General features: G+C 45.2%; 1 protein-coding gene across 11 annotated transcripts in view; it reads left to right on the top strand.

Moving 5' to 3' along the window:
- The window catches only part of MICAL3 (microtubule associated monooxygenase, calponin and LIM domain containing 3), a 241613-nt gene that overhangs the window by 131973 nt on the left and 94349 nt on the right, over nucleotides 1-15291 (top strand). For 10 of the 11 annotated variants that reach the window (XM_049882102.1, XM_049882099.1, XM_049882105.1 and 7 more), the window contains 4 exons: nucleotides 1564-1676; nucleotides 1774-1836; nucleotides 2324-2497; nucleotides 4206-4289. In XM_049882102.1, coding sequence (XP_049738059.1) covers nucleotides 1564-1676; nucleotides 1774-1836; nucleotides 2324-2497; nucleotides 4206-4289 — 434 coding nt within the window. The remainder of the gene's footprint in view (nucleotides 1-1563; nucleotides 1677-1773; nucleotides 1837-2323; nucleotides 2498-4205; nucleotides 4290-15291) is intronic. The other variant, XM_049882108.1, reaches the window with a different exon arrangement.

Consider the following 15291-nt stretch of genomic DNA (forward strand, 5'->3'; position numbering starts at 1 on the left):
CTTATTCTTCCCCAAACCCTTCTCGCTCAATCTATAAACATGCAAAAAGCATTCCTATCCTTGTATTTTTTTTTTCCGTGACTCTACAACCTTCTCATACCCTTTCTCACAGAACAAGCCTTTTTGAAAAAGTTGGCTATGCTTACTGCCTCCACTGCCTCACTGCCTGAACTTCTAAACACTTTGCAACCTAGCTTCTATTTTTACTGCTCTATCAAAATTGTTCTCCGCAGTCATTAAAAATCACCAAATCCACATTCTTTTCTCATTCCTCATCCCTCGTGCACTTGATTTTTCTGCATCATTCATCACTGTGGAATGATGTCCTTTTTTTGAAACTCTCTCTTCCCCTCAGTTTCCACGATCCAGTGCCATACTTGCCTCATTTTCCCTTCTCCTTTAACTGTTCTTTCTTTGGCTTCTCTTTCTTCTCCTACCTTTTAGTGTTTCCCAGAGGTATTCCTTGGCCCTCAGGCTGCTGCCTCAGACTGTCGTGTGCTATAAAAAACATTTCTTGTTGTTATTTATAGTCCCTTGGAGTAAGTGTAGCATAACGGTTAAGAGTGTAGGCTCTGGTGCCTGACCTGGGTTTACATCCAGTACTTCCACTTGCTCGACCTTAGGCAAGTTACTGAATTTATCCATGCCTCGGTTTCCCCGTCTGTAAAGAGGAGATGATAGTGAAACCTGCAAGATCCAGAACTCAGTAGAACTGCCTTGTTTTTCCAGGTCTTGCAAGTTTTCTGCCTTTGACAGGGTGCAGTCTTTCAACTTTTCTGTGGCTCTCCATTTAGTGGAAAGTATTTGAATTTTCCTTCTGACAGGTTACTGCCTTACACAGGTTCCAGCTTCCTCAGGTTTTTACTTGTATATCATTAAATTGTGATATGCTAAAGAATGTTCAGCGATTGGAAGCACTTAATAAATGTTAGCTGTTAGTTTCAATTTTTCAAAGTTACTGTTATGACTAACTAAACGTTGGAGTCCGCAAAGTTTCTGGTATCACCACCTACCCATGTACTCATAGCATCTGGGGCCTTTTCTGGCTAGATATGGAGTCCCTTTCTGATCTGAGCATTTACCACAGTTACAGCAGGGATCTGCAGCTCTAACAGTAGGATGTCCACTCAGAGAGAGCCTTAAGAGCACGGTGTCTACATATACCAGGGCTGTGAACCTGGGTTACACACCCTCTCAGCTTCTTTTTACCTCCTCTTTCTCCTCCCTATCCCTGAAATATTTATTAGACAAGCAAAGCTTCAGCACTATACTGCAACTAACAATCACAGTCAGACTCCAACGTTTAAAAAGCAGAAGTGAGTTTTTTCCAACTGAAGTTGACTGGGGGAAAAGAGAGTACTTTGTTCCTGAGGATGGAAAAGAGAAGGCTCAACACCCAGACCTTTGTAGACTTTCCTGTTGAGATTCTCATGCTTTTGTCGTAGCTGATGCACCATTAGAGCTTTCTGAGGTCCCATGAACCACCTTTAAGGAGTAGTACTGGTCAGGACTTTGTGTTCCCCTCCAGGACTGTCCTTGAGCGTTGCTGATTTTTGTCCACAGACACCTTAGACCTGAATGCTGAAGAGAAGGCAGTCCTGATAGCCAGCACCAAATCCCCCATCTCCTTCCTAAGCAAACTTGGACAGACCATCTCTCGGAAGCGTTCTCCCAAGGTAATTGGAGGAGAGAAGGAGTCTTTTCATAGGCTGCAAAGCTGATGGCAAGGCATGGGGGCTACAATAAAGTATTTTCCCTCCTCTCTTGGTACAGGATAAAAAGGAAAAGGATTTGGATGGTGCTGGAAAGAGGAGGAAGACCAGTCAATCAGAGGAGGTGAGAATCACCTGGGGTTTGCTAGAATGATTGTACTGAATTGCCCTTTTTGGTTGAAAGCTTTAATTTCTCCAAATTGGCATTGCTAGATCTTTTCATATTCTTAACTTCATGAGAGTTTCTGTGGGCAGATGCTTTTTCTGAGGGCTGTTGCCTTTGCTTAATTTTGGGGGGAGAGTCCAAGGGAACACACATGTGCACTACTGGTTTCTTGGCTCTTTGGAATCACACATTTGGCAAAGGACAGTGGCTTTCAGGGACCTGACAACAATAGTAAAAGTCCAAGTACTTCCTCATACCACCCCCATGCACCAGAGTCTTGCTGACTCCATCTTGAGATTAGAACCTTGAAAAGAGCCTTTAAGCTCAACCTAAAGCAAAATACCAACCCCCTTTGACAGGGACGGACTGATCTTCTTGGAGGGAAGGGCATTTGGAGGGGCCTCTTGTAACAGAGTTTGGTTCATGGGTGGTTGGTGTTTATCAGGAGGAGGCTCCTCGGAGCTACAGAGCAGAAAGACCCACACTGGTGAGCACTCTGACAGACAGGAGGATGGATGTTGCTGTTGGGAACCAGAACAAAGTCAAGTACATGGCAACCCAGCTGCTAGCCAAATTTGAAGAGAATGCACCCCCACAGTCCACTGGCATAAGGAGACAGGTAAGTCCCATAGCACGTCTTGCCCATCCAGTTTTGGTCTGGTCATACAGGCAAGAGGAATGTTTTTAGTCAAAGGAGGTGGGGTATGCAACAGACGCTAGAATTCATGGGCTCGAGATTAGTGTCTGGTTTTTTCTTGTCTGACTGTGGCAGAGAAGATTGTTTCATAAGCTTTTAGAATTGCTTTATCCTCAGCATTCAGGTCCAAAATGTCGGTGACAAAAATTAAAGGCGTTTAAAAAATGTATATCTTTATCTGTATACATTTATATATAGATATGTCTGTATATATTCACATACATACATATTTAAATTGTAAAAGAAGTAAATGTTTATTTAGGAAAATGCTGAGAAGTATAATAAGGATAATTAAGCCACCTATTCAACCAAAAGATCGGCAGTTTGAATCCACCAACCACTCCTTGAAAACCCTGTGGTAGCTCTACTCTGTCCTATAGGGTCGCTATGAGTCGGCATAAACTTGACAGCAATGGGTTTTTTGGTTTTCAGTTCCTTTAATATTTTGCTGTTTTTCATTGTGGTCTTTTTTTCAGTGCATTTGTGTTTTCATAGTTGAGGCTATGATTAATATATGTTTTTCTTGTCTTTCACGTTTTACGTAGTACCATGTTGTTCCAAACTCTTTATAAACATCTTCCAAAATATGTGTGTACTACCGTACTGTTCTCAGCTGTTCCTGTAGTGCTGAATGATTTTAGTTGTTCCAAGTCTTTTCTTATAAAATGCAGTAGCCAACATTCCTCTGACAAAGCTTTTTTTGCTTGTTTATTTTTCCTAGGATATTACTAGGTCAAGGCATATGAACATTTTAAAGATTATTCAGGAATACTAAATTGTGCTCCCATAAGTCAAGCACAGGAGCGTGCTAGACAAGAGTATCTGACTTGAAGTGTCTTTGTTAGGCCTTGTCCTCCCCCTGCTTATCTAGTGGTCACTAAGACTGCTTACAGGAGAAGGTGCTGGGGTTTTGAGATTTATACTGAAAATGTCTTGTAAAACTCCCTGACAAACTGAAGGAGCATCTAGACCTGGGAGCCCATTGTCTTCATTCCTTTTCTCTTTCTTCATCTTCTCCATCTTCATCAGCCATTGGTGTTATGGACCAAGAGGATGGGACTGACTTTTCTTGGAGTCTGGCCATAACTAACTTCTTCTCACATTTGGTCTGTGGTAATTAATATTTATACTCCAATCTCTTCATGTCCTGGCTCATACATGATATTTGTTGGTAAGTGTCTGAGGTTACGCGGAGGCTCTACAGCCACAGGTGCTGTCCCACCTCAGGAAGGCTGAAGGGACCACATCTCCAGCAGTGGAACACTCTCTGTGAGAGAAGGGTAACCCCTAGTTGTCTTCCTCATTTTGGATGGAAAGATTAGTTTTCCAAATCAGAGTTAGTAGTCTATGCTCAGAGAGCTTTGAACTTGAGAAAAGAACAATGAGAATCACAAGTTATATTCCTGTTCTTTTTTTTTTTTTAATTTGCTTCTCCCCCATCCCCCCCCACAACCGGGAATATTTCCTTTCCTTTATAAGTATGACTTAAAAAATTCCACCCCCCTCCTCAGTTCGTAGATGTGTGTCTGTCTTCCTTTAGCACCTTTTTTGTCTTCTCCTACCTTACCGTATTTTATTTTGTTTTGTCTCCATGTCATGCCCCCACCCATACTTGACCTGTGTGTCACAGCCAACACAAGAGCGTGGGGTCAGCCAACCATCCTGCTGCCAGCCTGAGCAGGGTCGCCCTGCTCACACCCCCCAGTGGAAACAGGTAAAGAACTGCCCAGGGACCAGGATGGGTGCTGCCTCCCCTGGCCTTCCCAGCCCATGCTTCTCTGAGCCACACAGGGCAGGAGGTCTCTGTGCTCCTCTGAGTAGTGACCCTGGCAATGCAGATTTTAGTGCATGATTTATTTAACTCCTTGGGATTTGAGAGACCAGTTAGAATCACGGACAGTTAATTTGGTGTTAATGAAACTATGTGGTATGTTGTTACGTACTTTATATAGCCTTTGCGGTTCTGCTGTTGCGACATTTGTCCAAAGTTGACTTTTTGTATAACATGTCTTCTTAAGACTGTTTGAGGGGGAGGGAAGCCTGAATTCCTCAGGCTGAGAATGGGGGTAGTAGAGCCTTTGATGTTAAACTGAAAACAATATCCAAAAAAATAGTCTTGAACTATGATTTTTGTTTCAAACCCTGGAAAAAGATGTTCACGGGCATTTTATTGGTGTTTTGTCTACATTTGAAATACTCTACTTGTAAGTTTTCCCTACAGCCTATGCAGTGTCTCCTGGAAAACAGCTTCTCCTCAGCAGTACACAATAGGCCAGGAAGAAAGAGGGATGATGGCACCTGGTTTATAGTAGAAAACCCAGCAGAGGGGTTGGAGGCCTTTATTGGTACTGTGTTTTTTCCCGTATCACAGTGAGCAAGTTCCTGCTCTAGTGAGTGGAGCCTGGACTGGCTCCCTCATGGTTTGGTTTCATCTGAGACTGATCAGATCCTAAGAGGTCAGATGAACTGGCCCTTGATTCCACCAGCATCTTCCACAGTCAGCCTCGCCAGCCTCTTATGCTGCAGAGTGATAGCTATTGGCGGGAGGTGCTTGGGAGTGGTGCACTGGGTTTTATTTAAATTGCATTTAGAACAAAACATTCATTTCTGCCTTTCTTTTAGTAATGTGGCACATTAAAGGCAGGGCCCATGAGGCTGAGATGGAACCTTGGAGGCAATGTCCAAACTCACCATAGAAGCCAAGCTGTTTCTTTCTCTATGCTTTAGGAGATCTTCTCCCAAAAATTCACTGGAAATTCACTTCTATTTTGTTTTCCTATCTTTTTTTTTGAAGTCTAGGAGGAAGGTGTGATTTGAAAGGAGATCTTTAGTCGAGGATCTTTTGAAGGGGTGCTGTCTAGTCAGCTGGAATCTAGATTCCAAAAGCTCTAGGTTCTTCTAAGATTGGTAAGAGCCCACTGAGATAGGAGGAGCAAAGGGAAGGGAGGTCAGGAGTAATACATGCGGATGAGTGAGAAATGGTTTTCAATGGCTTTGGAGCACTTGGGAAGGATTTGCTGGGAAGTCTCAGCGGTAAATTTAGTGACCCCAGAAGCTTGGCTAAGCTGGGGCCTTTGTCCTGGTAAAAGCTGATGCATCGGCTTGTTGCCTGATTGAGCTGTACTGAAGGGGCATTAAGAGCTTGGTTTTGTGGAGCTACTTGTGCTTCTATTTCTGAGGCATCTCATAGCCTCTAGCCTTGTGCTAGGTGCCACATGGAGAAAGTTGCTAGTCCCTGTCTATACACCTTGCCGTTTGGGCAATTTATGATCACAGTCAATGAAGTAGAATGCTGGTAGGCTATATGGGCAATAGAAGAGAAACGGTACAGTCCAACACAGTTCTACGAAACGGACATGAGACATTACAGTTAGAAGAAGTAGCTGGGTTGATACTGTGCTCAGACTGATAAGTGAGAAACCATGAGCAATGAAAAGCCTGTTAGATTTGTATGCGCTTCAAGTCATATAGAGTTGGGATTTACTTGGCTGCAGAGAAGTGGCACTGTGAAAGAAATACAAGTCATAATTCTTACGTGCAAATGAAATGTGTAATATTCACATGTAGTTTTTTTTTTTTCCTCAACACTAAATCAGGGATGGTATTGTAAGCTTTGACCTTCTAAATTTATTTCCTGGAAGACAGAACCTGGAAGTGCCATGCCAGATGCTACAGAGCCTGAGCACAGAGGATCTCCAATAGTGCGTTAGGTGCCTGCAGCTTCTGACTCAGCCTGACTGCTGGCCCTTCCTCATCCCCATCAGGAATGAGGTGCTGACTGGCGGCACCTCACCATGACTCACTTGTGTTTCTGTTGAAGTGGTTCAGCCAAGGCAGGAGGAGGGTGTGGCCCGCACAACAACAATGGCTGAGCCGGTGCTAGGACAGTGTCTGCTTAGGTCACAGTGTGGAAGAGAGGAAATGAGTGGCACCTCTGCTCACGAGTGACTTCTCTATTTTACCTTCCTGTGTAAACACAGTGGCTCTTCCCTTCCCACCTTTTGTGTTTTGATCTCAGAAATGTATCCTGCAGGCAAACCCTGCCCATCACCCAGCCTTGGTTTGGCAGGAGATTGTCGTGTGAGAGAAAACAAACAGTGGGGTTATTTCCCCAGGCTTTACTACTAGCTCCCTCCCAGGCATTACCTGTGGCGACCCCACACAGTCATTCTGAGCACAGGCAAACAAGAATACCTCTGGAAGGTGTCCGAGAGTCCTAGGAATGTGTGATTGTTAAGTCCTAAGGGCTTCCCTAAATCACAGTCAGACTGACAAGGAAGGGCATATAATCTACATAGACAAAACAAATAAACAAACAAAAAAACCGTTGCTGTCAGGTCGATTCCAACTCATAGCAACCCTATAGGACAGAGTAGAACTGCCCCACAGGGCTTCCAAGGAGAGGCTGGTGGATTCAAACTGCCATCCTTTTGGTTAGCAGCCGTAGCACTTAACCACTGCCCACCGGGGTTTCGGGTTTCCCTAGACGGACAAAATGAGGAAAAGCCACGGGCATCATACCCATGGTATTCAGTTAGTGAAGTGGGTGTGATTTTTGTATCCCCTTTCCTGTACTTGTGTTTCCTTGCCGATTTTCCAGAACCTCTTGAGCATGAGCGAGAGGGCTGAGACGAGGAAGCGGTGATAGGATATTGTGATAGATGGGCTCTGAGGGCAAGTGCTGCTCTGCCGCTGATGGGTATACATGTGATTAAGCCGTAGAGAGGGGTTCTCCACCTTTCAGTCATGGTGGTTGGCCTTTCTGCCCTTTCCCTCTACTTATAAACAAGCCCGTTTCTTCTGTCCCCCAACAAACCTGATAAAACCAGCAAAGAAGACTATACCGTTGATCCCTGCCTTTAGAGAGTGGTACACTGCAAGCTCTGACCCTAAGACCAGCTGTGTAGATTTCGGACATGACCTGTGCCTAATAGAAAGTACAAGACCAACCTGGAGGCCAGAGACCGCGAGAAGCTGCTCTCTCTGGCCATATAGTGATTTGCTGTTGAGAAGAGAGGGGCAAGGAAGGGGCCTCTGGGGATTCTTCTGAGAAACGCCCCTTGGTCATTCTAGAACCAGCACTCATACTCCCACTGTTTACCAGCGTTCTCTCTGTTTCTGTCTGTTGGTGTAAAAGCGACGGGAAAAGGAGCGTTCTCGGACCTGCCCCAAAAAAGTGATCACACTCTCTCCTCCCCCTACTCCACCTCCCTGCCGGATACGTGGCGGTCAGCAGGTGATCTTTCTGCATGTCCTCTCTGTCTGTCTTCCTGCCTGTGCAGGTGGCTAGAGTAGGGACCAAGTCAGTTTTCCCTCTTTTCAATGATAAGCTTTTGTAAAGAGCAAAACCATTTGTAGTAGAAGCAACCGTCGTTACTACAACTGAGTAATTTGTGGCTGAACCTTAGGATTGCACATAATACATTCAAACCCCAGGTAGTTCAGTCCCACATCTTGGAACTGTGCAATCCCACATATGATTATGCAATCACAAATTAAAATTTAAACTCTGTTGGCACAGATTTGAGGCACAGAATCCCTGGAGAGCAATGTGTTTTTCTGTAACCCCATTTAGAGCAGACGTTTATCTCTTGCAGCCCAAGGAGGTGACAGTTAGGATGGGCCTTTGAAGCTTCTTCTGTTGCTTCACCACTCGAGTTTGGTTCCTTCTGATACCAGGAGCCCTGCCTCCTGTGTATCTGGTATCTTCCAGCAGACACTCGCCCTTGCCCACACACCCCACTCACACTGCAGGCAGATCATTAAAAAACTGTTTTATAGAATAGTTAACCATGGACATGGTTAATGAGGACAAGAATACACTTGTTGCAAACACATACATCAAGCACATTTGTGAAGTAGTTTGTTGACCTTTGTGATATATCCCTATTAAATACTAATTTCAGAGACAGGATCTAGGGAAAGACATTTTCTCAACTAATGTGGCCTAATTAAAAAGTGACCCCTACCAGAAGAACTGGGTGGTGCCCGGCTACCATTACTGAACATTTTGATCAAAGATTCCATAAAAGAATCCTGATCAAAAAGGGGGAAATGCAGAACAGAATTTTAAATTCTCATGGATTCTAGAGTTTCTGGATACGTGGAGAGTAGATGAACTACTGAAACTATGGCCTCAAGACAATCTTTAACCCTTAAACCAAAAATATCCCCAAAGTCTTCTTAAAACCAAACAACAGCTTGGTTTAACTAGTAAAAAAAAAAAAAAAAGTCCTGCCATGAGCATTATGCCCTTTTAAGATCTATATGGGATCAAATTAACAACAGCAACTCAAAAGATTAGATAGGAACCTTAGGGGCCAGTGAATTTATGTTAATGAAGGAGGGACAACTTGTGAGAATGGTTGCATAACTCAAAGAATGTAACCAGTGTCACTAAATTGTGCATGTAGATGTACAAATTATTGAATTGGTGTATATTTTGCTGTGTATATTCTCAACAGCAATGTAAATAAAATTCAGAAGGGGAAAAAAAAAAGTAACCCCTAGTAGTGTGCGTGATTTTTAAAGGCCCAACCTGTGTCCGTGTGTTTAAGAACTAACTGAGCTGTTACAGTTCTGATGACTGCTCTGTGCCCTGTCGCTGACTAAGAGCTAATACTGGGAGCATTTGCTATGTCCCAGGTAGTATTTTAAGTTGTTTTTGTGCATTATTTCAACTAATTATCCCAGTAACCCAATGAGGCAGGCACTGTTATTATCCGCATATTTTACAGATGAGGAGACTGAGGCATAGGGTAGAGACGTCAAGTACAAGGTCACGTAGTAAGTAACGGAGCCAGAAATTGAAACCAGGTAGCGTGGGTGACTCTGGGCCCTGATCTCTGTGCTCATGCTGCCTGAGGAGACAATATGCCTGTGGGCCCTGGATAAGATTAGCCACATCTGACTCTTTGAATCAACTTTTCCACCAATTACATGGCTATGACATGATTCTACAGTTATCCAAAGAGCAGCAAATGTGGTCTTCCCTGTTCCCACAGTTGCCGTTAGCTGTTTCCTCAGATCAGCAGAGGCAGCTGTGTGCCTGTCTTACGGATTTCCATCCCCCTCACATACATATTCCCATCTGCCCGTTGGAAATGCCTCCAGCCTTTGTCCACTTCTGCCGTGGATAAGTTTTTGCTTTGGTCCTGTGGTCCTATTCAGGGATCATTCCATACCCTAGAGTTTCCTCTGACCTATTGAATGGTTATTTATTCTAGCCAGTTTCTAATTCCTCACCTTTCCTTTCTAATGTCTTGTTGCGGAAAACTTTTACCTTCTAATCTGCTTTTCCTTTTAAACCTTCCACCAATGCCTCTGATCTTAAGCCACTGTGTGAAAGAAGTACACGTGTTCCACCTCTGTACTAACGGTAGTTCTTTTTTTGTCTATGTAGCAGAGTTGCCCTTGGGTCATAGAATTTGGTGTAGATGGAACTGTGGGTACTTGGAATGGGAATGGGCAGGGGGTAGGGAAGAAGTCTTGAAATGAACTCTGAATTTCTGGCCCTGAATTTCTCACTGTCACTTAGTAGATCCAGATAGAGCCTTTGGATGGAGATTAAGTTTCTACTTTGTTGCCTACAGACACTCAGGGATCTTGATGCTGACAGCCATGGCAAGCAGAGTCCCCGCCATGAGAGGGTAAACGAGCATGAACCCGTGGCATGGGATGCTGAGAGCCAAACGGGCACGCTGTGGTGGTGGGACAGAGGGAACGGTGGGGCTGTTCCCTGCTCCCCTTGCTTCTTGCACGCTCTTGTCGCCTAGCCAAGAGCCCGAGTTCTTTTTGCTAGCAATGTTGATCCATGCCGACAGCACTCACGGTAGAACCTTCATGCACCAGCATTCAGATGGGATGCTAATCCTGAGTGTTTGTGTTGCTATAAAGGGCCTTAATGACTTTCTTGTCCCATTCACCTTTCCCATCCCAAGATCACGCTTTTTCTACCCCAAAAATATGTGCCAGTGGTGGAATAGCATTTGACAACCAGGTATGGGTTCTCAGGGGAAAGGGTTCTGGTCATTAAGCGGGTGGCATTTGCTTGGCTTTTTTGACAACCATGGGATCTTGGGGTAGAATACTGAGAGAGCCAAAACTCTTACCACTGTGGGGATCTGTCAAGTGCGAAGAGGATAGAGGGGCAGGAGAGTGCTAGCCAGATGGGGGAGCATACTGAGAAGCTTTAGCTAGTCTTTTCTGCAAAACTGGTGAGGGGAATGGCTGATTGCACTTGGCTATCATATAATTTCATGAATAGCAGAGATGCCCACTTAAAGAAGCCTGTTTATTCAGTGAGATTCTTTTTTATTGTAACCCTTAAAGATGATCCCTGAGTGGGTATAGCTTTGCAGCTAGAGCGAATAATAATCTCTCCTTACCAATTGCACACAGGCTCTTTGCTTTTATTCTCACCCCCTCCAGTTCCAGTGACGGCTAAGCATTAAATTAGTTTACTTCTCAGGTCTGTTTGGAAGCTAGGCAGAGCCTTGTCATCCTCTACCCTGCTTCTTTCCCTATCACCAAAACAAGAAGCAGGCCATCCGTGTGCTGCCAAGACACAAGTGGATCAGGTGCTGGGTTAGGATGAAGAGACCTGGGGTTGAGGAAGAGGGTGGATGTCCTTCTCATCTCCTCACCAATGGCGAGGCTCCACTTTGCTTCCTCTTGTCTGGGCTGCCTTCTCCCATGAGCACTGGGTGGGCCCTGCTGCCCTCTTCCTCCTTCACAGGCTGCAGGCCCCTCCACAAGAAAACTAGGCATTTGCATTGAGCAGGACAGTGCCCTACATTTAGGAAACAGAGGGAAGTATGTTAAATAAAACAAGATTGGTCAGGAGAGACTAGGGCTGCAATGCAGAGGGGAAAGCAGGGTTTGAGCTCAGAAGGCAGTAAGGCTTGCAGGGATTTTTCTTTTTTCTTCTGTGGGCTGGTTTCCAGTTTCCTCAGTGCAGGGCTGCAATCCAGGTACTTTTGAGGGACCCTATTTATGTTCACTTTCAGGACTTCCCCTCCACTATTCCATTATCCTGCATGTGCCCTCCTCAGCTCTCTGCTCCTACCCAACCCCAGCCTCCCATAAGCTCTGCCCCTCCTCCCCGCCCCCACCCCGGGGAAGCTCAGTTTCTCTCGTTTACTCCTTTGGGAGCTCAGTTACTCTCTTGTTACTCTCCCGTAGAAATCTTCCTCGGCTGCCCTGGAGCCTGTATGGCTGAGCCCACTCGAAGTCCTGAGCTCAGGGCCCATTAGCTGGCTGGGCATCTGGAGCAGAGGCTGGCTAGGCACCCAGCTAATTGTGCCCATGCCATCACCCTCCATCTTGCCCGCCTGCTGATATAAAGAATATAATGCATCTGCTCAGAGCTAGAGACACGGGGCCCTCTTATTACTTCTGTGGTACCTCTATTTCCCACCTGTTAACTATGTCACCCTGAACCTGTAGGAAACAAAGCACTTATCACTTGCCAGAGCCTCCAGCCACCTTCTAACCCTGCGGGGACTGGAAAGTCCCTAGCTTTGTGGGCTCACCACCGAGGAAGACCCTGGCCGCTTTTGCTACACGTGCTGTGTGCAGTCTGCAGAGGACTTGGGACTTCAGGGAGTTGGCTGGCTCCTTAGCAAGCAGTGCTACTCTGAGCACTAGCAATAAAAGAAGGGGTGCCACGGATCTGGCCTTTGTGTAGCAGAACAACCTTGTCTCTAGATTTGCTGTCTCTACTATCTGCTCTTTGTAAGGCAAGTGGGGTGATGAGATGGCAGTAGAATCTTTTTTCCCCAGGGAGAAATCCCAGCTGAGGCCAGAAGTGAGGCTCTCTGTGGAGCACAGAGAGTTTATATGTTAGCAGGAGGCCCACTGCCCTCCCCTACCTCCTGCTGGCAGCGTTACCAACCTAGAGGCTAGATGGAGCAAGAGTCCCCAAGCAAGACCGAGCTCTCACAGGTTGAGCACAGCTACAGTCACCATATCCTAGAGGATTTTTCACTGCAAGCATTAGGGAAAAAAAAGGGTAAGCTAAAAGCAAAGTGGAAACGTTAGTAAACCATTCATGTTTCTGGGAACTAAAAGTGTTTCTTTACTACAAATGTTATTTAGATGAAGGTCTAAAGTAAAAGTGTCTAAAACTGCCAGATTCCTTACGTTCAGGTCAGCGTGTGAGTTTTATTTTAACGTTTCCTTTGATTCTTTTTTTTCTCTCTGTCTTGTATTTTATAGCCAGAGCCTGAACCATCACGTCGATTTTTTGTCGACCAATGGGAGCTTTCTCTTAGTCTCCGCTCCTCCAACCGCCCTGCCTCTCCTTCCTCTGACTCCCTCCGACAGGTAGCATGGCCTGGGACTTGACAAAGCTTCCTTCCCTCTTTAGCCTCTGCTCACATCACTGTCACAAGTACCATCTCCCTGAGGGAGGTTGTGGAGTTCTTCACTTTGGCGTCTCTCCTGTAGGAACCGGTTGTGTCCGGGGAGAGAAGGTGGTGGTATCTGTTTTGCGTGTGAGGTCTGTGGGCCACCTTTAAATAACCTAAGCTAAATTCAGTAACCTAAGTTAAAGAGGCAGCTAGTTTTTATCACATTGTGTTTAGCACTTGTCTAAGCCTGTGGAAGTCAACCCACTTCCGTTATATTTTAACTGTATCAAATAACGATAAACATTGTTTAGCCATTGACCTTTTTTTTTTTTTTTTTTACTCCAAATGCCTTCATATTAATACATGTTACAAAATACGAACTTAAATGGAGTGGTGAATACGCCTTATTTTGGGTGTGTCTTGACTTGTAATCATTTAAGGAGTCAGCACTGCTAGTTCCTATAGTGGCACTGTTCTAACTATAGAGCAGTTTACAGAGAGATTGGAGGGTCTTTTGGCCCTTTGTTTATGCTTGCTGTTGTTGAGATAGTCCCAGACGAGGCAGTGTATGTGTGTGGAAGCTGATGCATGTGTGTGTGGCGTGCAAAAGTATAAGACCAGTGATGGCTATTTTGGAGACTTTTAATTTAAGAGTGCAGAGAAGGAAACCATATGCTTTTCATGCCAGAAACAAATAGAACTTGAGTCTCCACCTCTCGGGGGGATGCTTGTCCATGTGGCCACATCACTGAGAACCGAATGTGACGATGCTTTTGCACGCGGGCAGCCCTGGGCTCTTAACTGCTGAGGGTGGCGGTTTCTAGTGGGGAGAGAAGGGCTGGCTGAGCAGTGAGGGCGCAGGGCTTGCTCAGTGTCCCAGCCTAATAGTTGATATCTGGTCCACGCCCTCACTTGTCTGCTGCTGAGTAGAAAAAAATGTAATTTTCGCTCCCTGGGTGTCAGCTATTAAATTATGTGCTCATCTCTGCCTGGTGTGTCTATCTGTTTCAGGCCTAAGCTTCTCTAGTGTCCCTAATCTAAAGGCGATTTCGATTTAAGAGCCATTTGTTTTTCTCAGCCACTAATGAGTAGAAGCTATGAAGCTAATGAGCACATGGCACCAATCCTTGGAAATCTCCTTATTTTAAATCTAAAAATATAATTGATTCCCCAGTTCCAGCTGAACCTTGGAGAGTTGTTTTCTCTCTTGTGCTTTTGTTGTTCCCGTATTTGTATAGAGTTAATTCCCCCTAGAGTCCTTCTCCCATGTGATCCTGCCCAGCCCAGCACATGCCATTACTGAGGCCAGCAATCTCCCTACACATGACTTCATGTGTCTTTCCTTCAAACTATTTCCTAAGAAAGTTGTTGACATGTACAAGACAGCTGCTGCTGGTGTGTTTCTGAATCAGAATTAGAGTCAGGGCCCCCCATACTTGGCCAGGAGCTCCCTGCTTCCACACAGTTCAAAAGAGGAGTGTCACACACTAGATGGCAGCAACATCTCCCATGGAAGGTGACTTGGACGTGTAGTATCTAAAGGATTGCCAGCAGAGACTTTGACCTCCATCCCTGGGGACAGGCTGCCTGAGATGCCAACTTTTGATGTGAGCAGAAAGGCTTACAATTAAAACTTGCTAGTTATCTGTCTTGGAGGAAGCACAGCCAGGGTGCTTCTTAGAAGCGAGGATGGTGAGACTTGATCTCACGTATTTTGGACATGTTATCAGGTGGGACTAGTCCCTGGAAAAGGACATCATGCTTTGGGTAAAGTAGAGGCTCAGAGAAAAAAGAAGACCCTCAATGAGATGGATTGATACAGTGGCTGCAACAGTGGTCTCCAACATAGCAACAATAGTGAGGATGGTGCAGGACCGGTCAGTGGTCCTTTATGTTGTACGTAGGATCACTGTGAGTTAGAACCGACTCAGTGGCACCTAACAACAGCAGTTTTATTCTGTTGTTTCTTCAACATTGGCGGAAAAAGGATTGAGTTGGTTGGGTTCTTTTTCTCTTTCTGGCCTGTAAGAGTGATCCATTATCCCCTCTCCTGGTCTAGAAACACATTCTCTCTTCCCAAAACTAATGAAGCAACTCAGCTGCACAGCTGCAGGTGCTAGCTGCCTGTAGCTTGTGTTTCAGATGTCCCACCCAGCCTAGAGACTTGGCCTTGGTGCCTGGATGGAGAATGTGGGCATCGTTATATTGTACTCAGGTCTCCATTAAATATCAACAGGTGGGGAGTGTTTGATGCCTGTGATGGGAGGGATTTTAGGTCAGGTGTTAGTAAGGAGGGAAATTACCACAAGCACTGTTAGGACTTATGATGATCTTCTATTACCCAAGTGTAGAGAGCCTTTCAGA

This window comes from Elephas maximus, chromosome 4, assembly GCF_024166365.1.
Source record: "Elephas maximus indicus isolate mEleMax1 chromosome 4, mEleMax1 primary haplotype, whole genome shotgun sequence".
Taxonomy (NCBI): Eukaryota; Metazoa; Chordata; class Mammalia; order Proboscidea; family Elephantidae; genus Elephas; species Elephas maximus.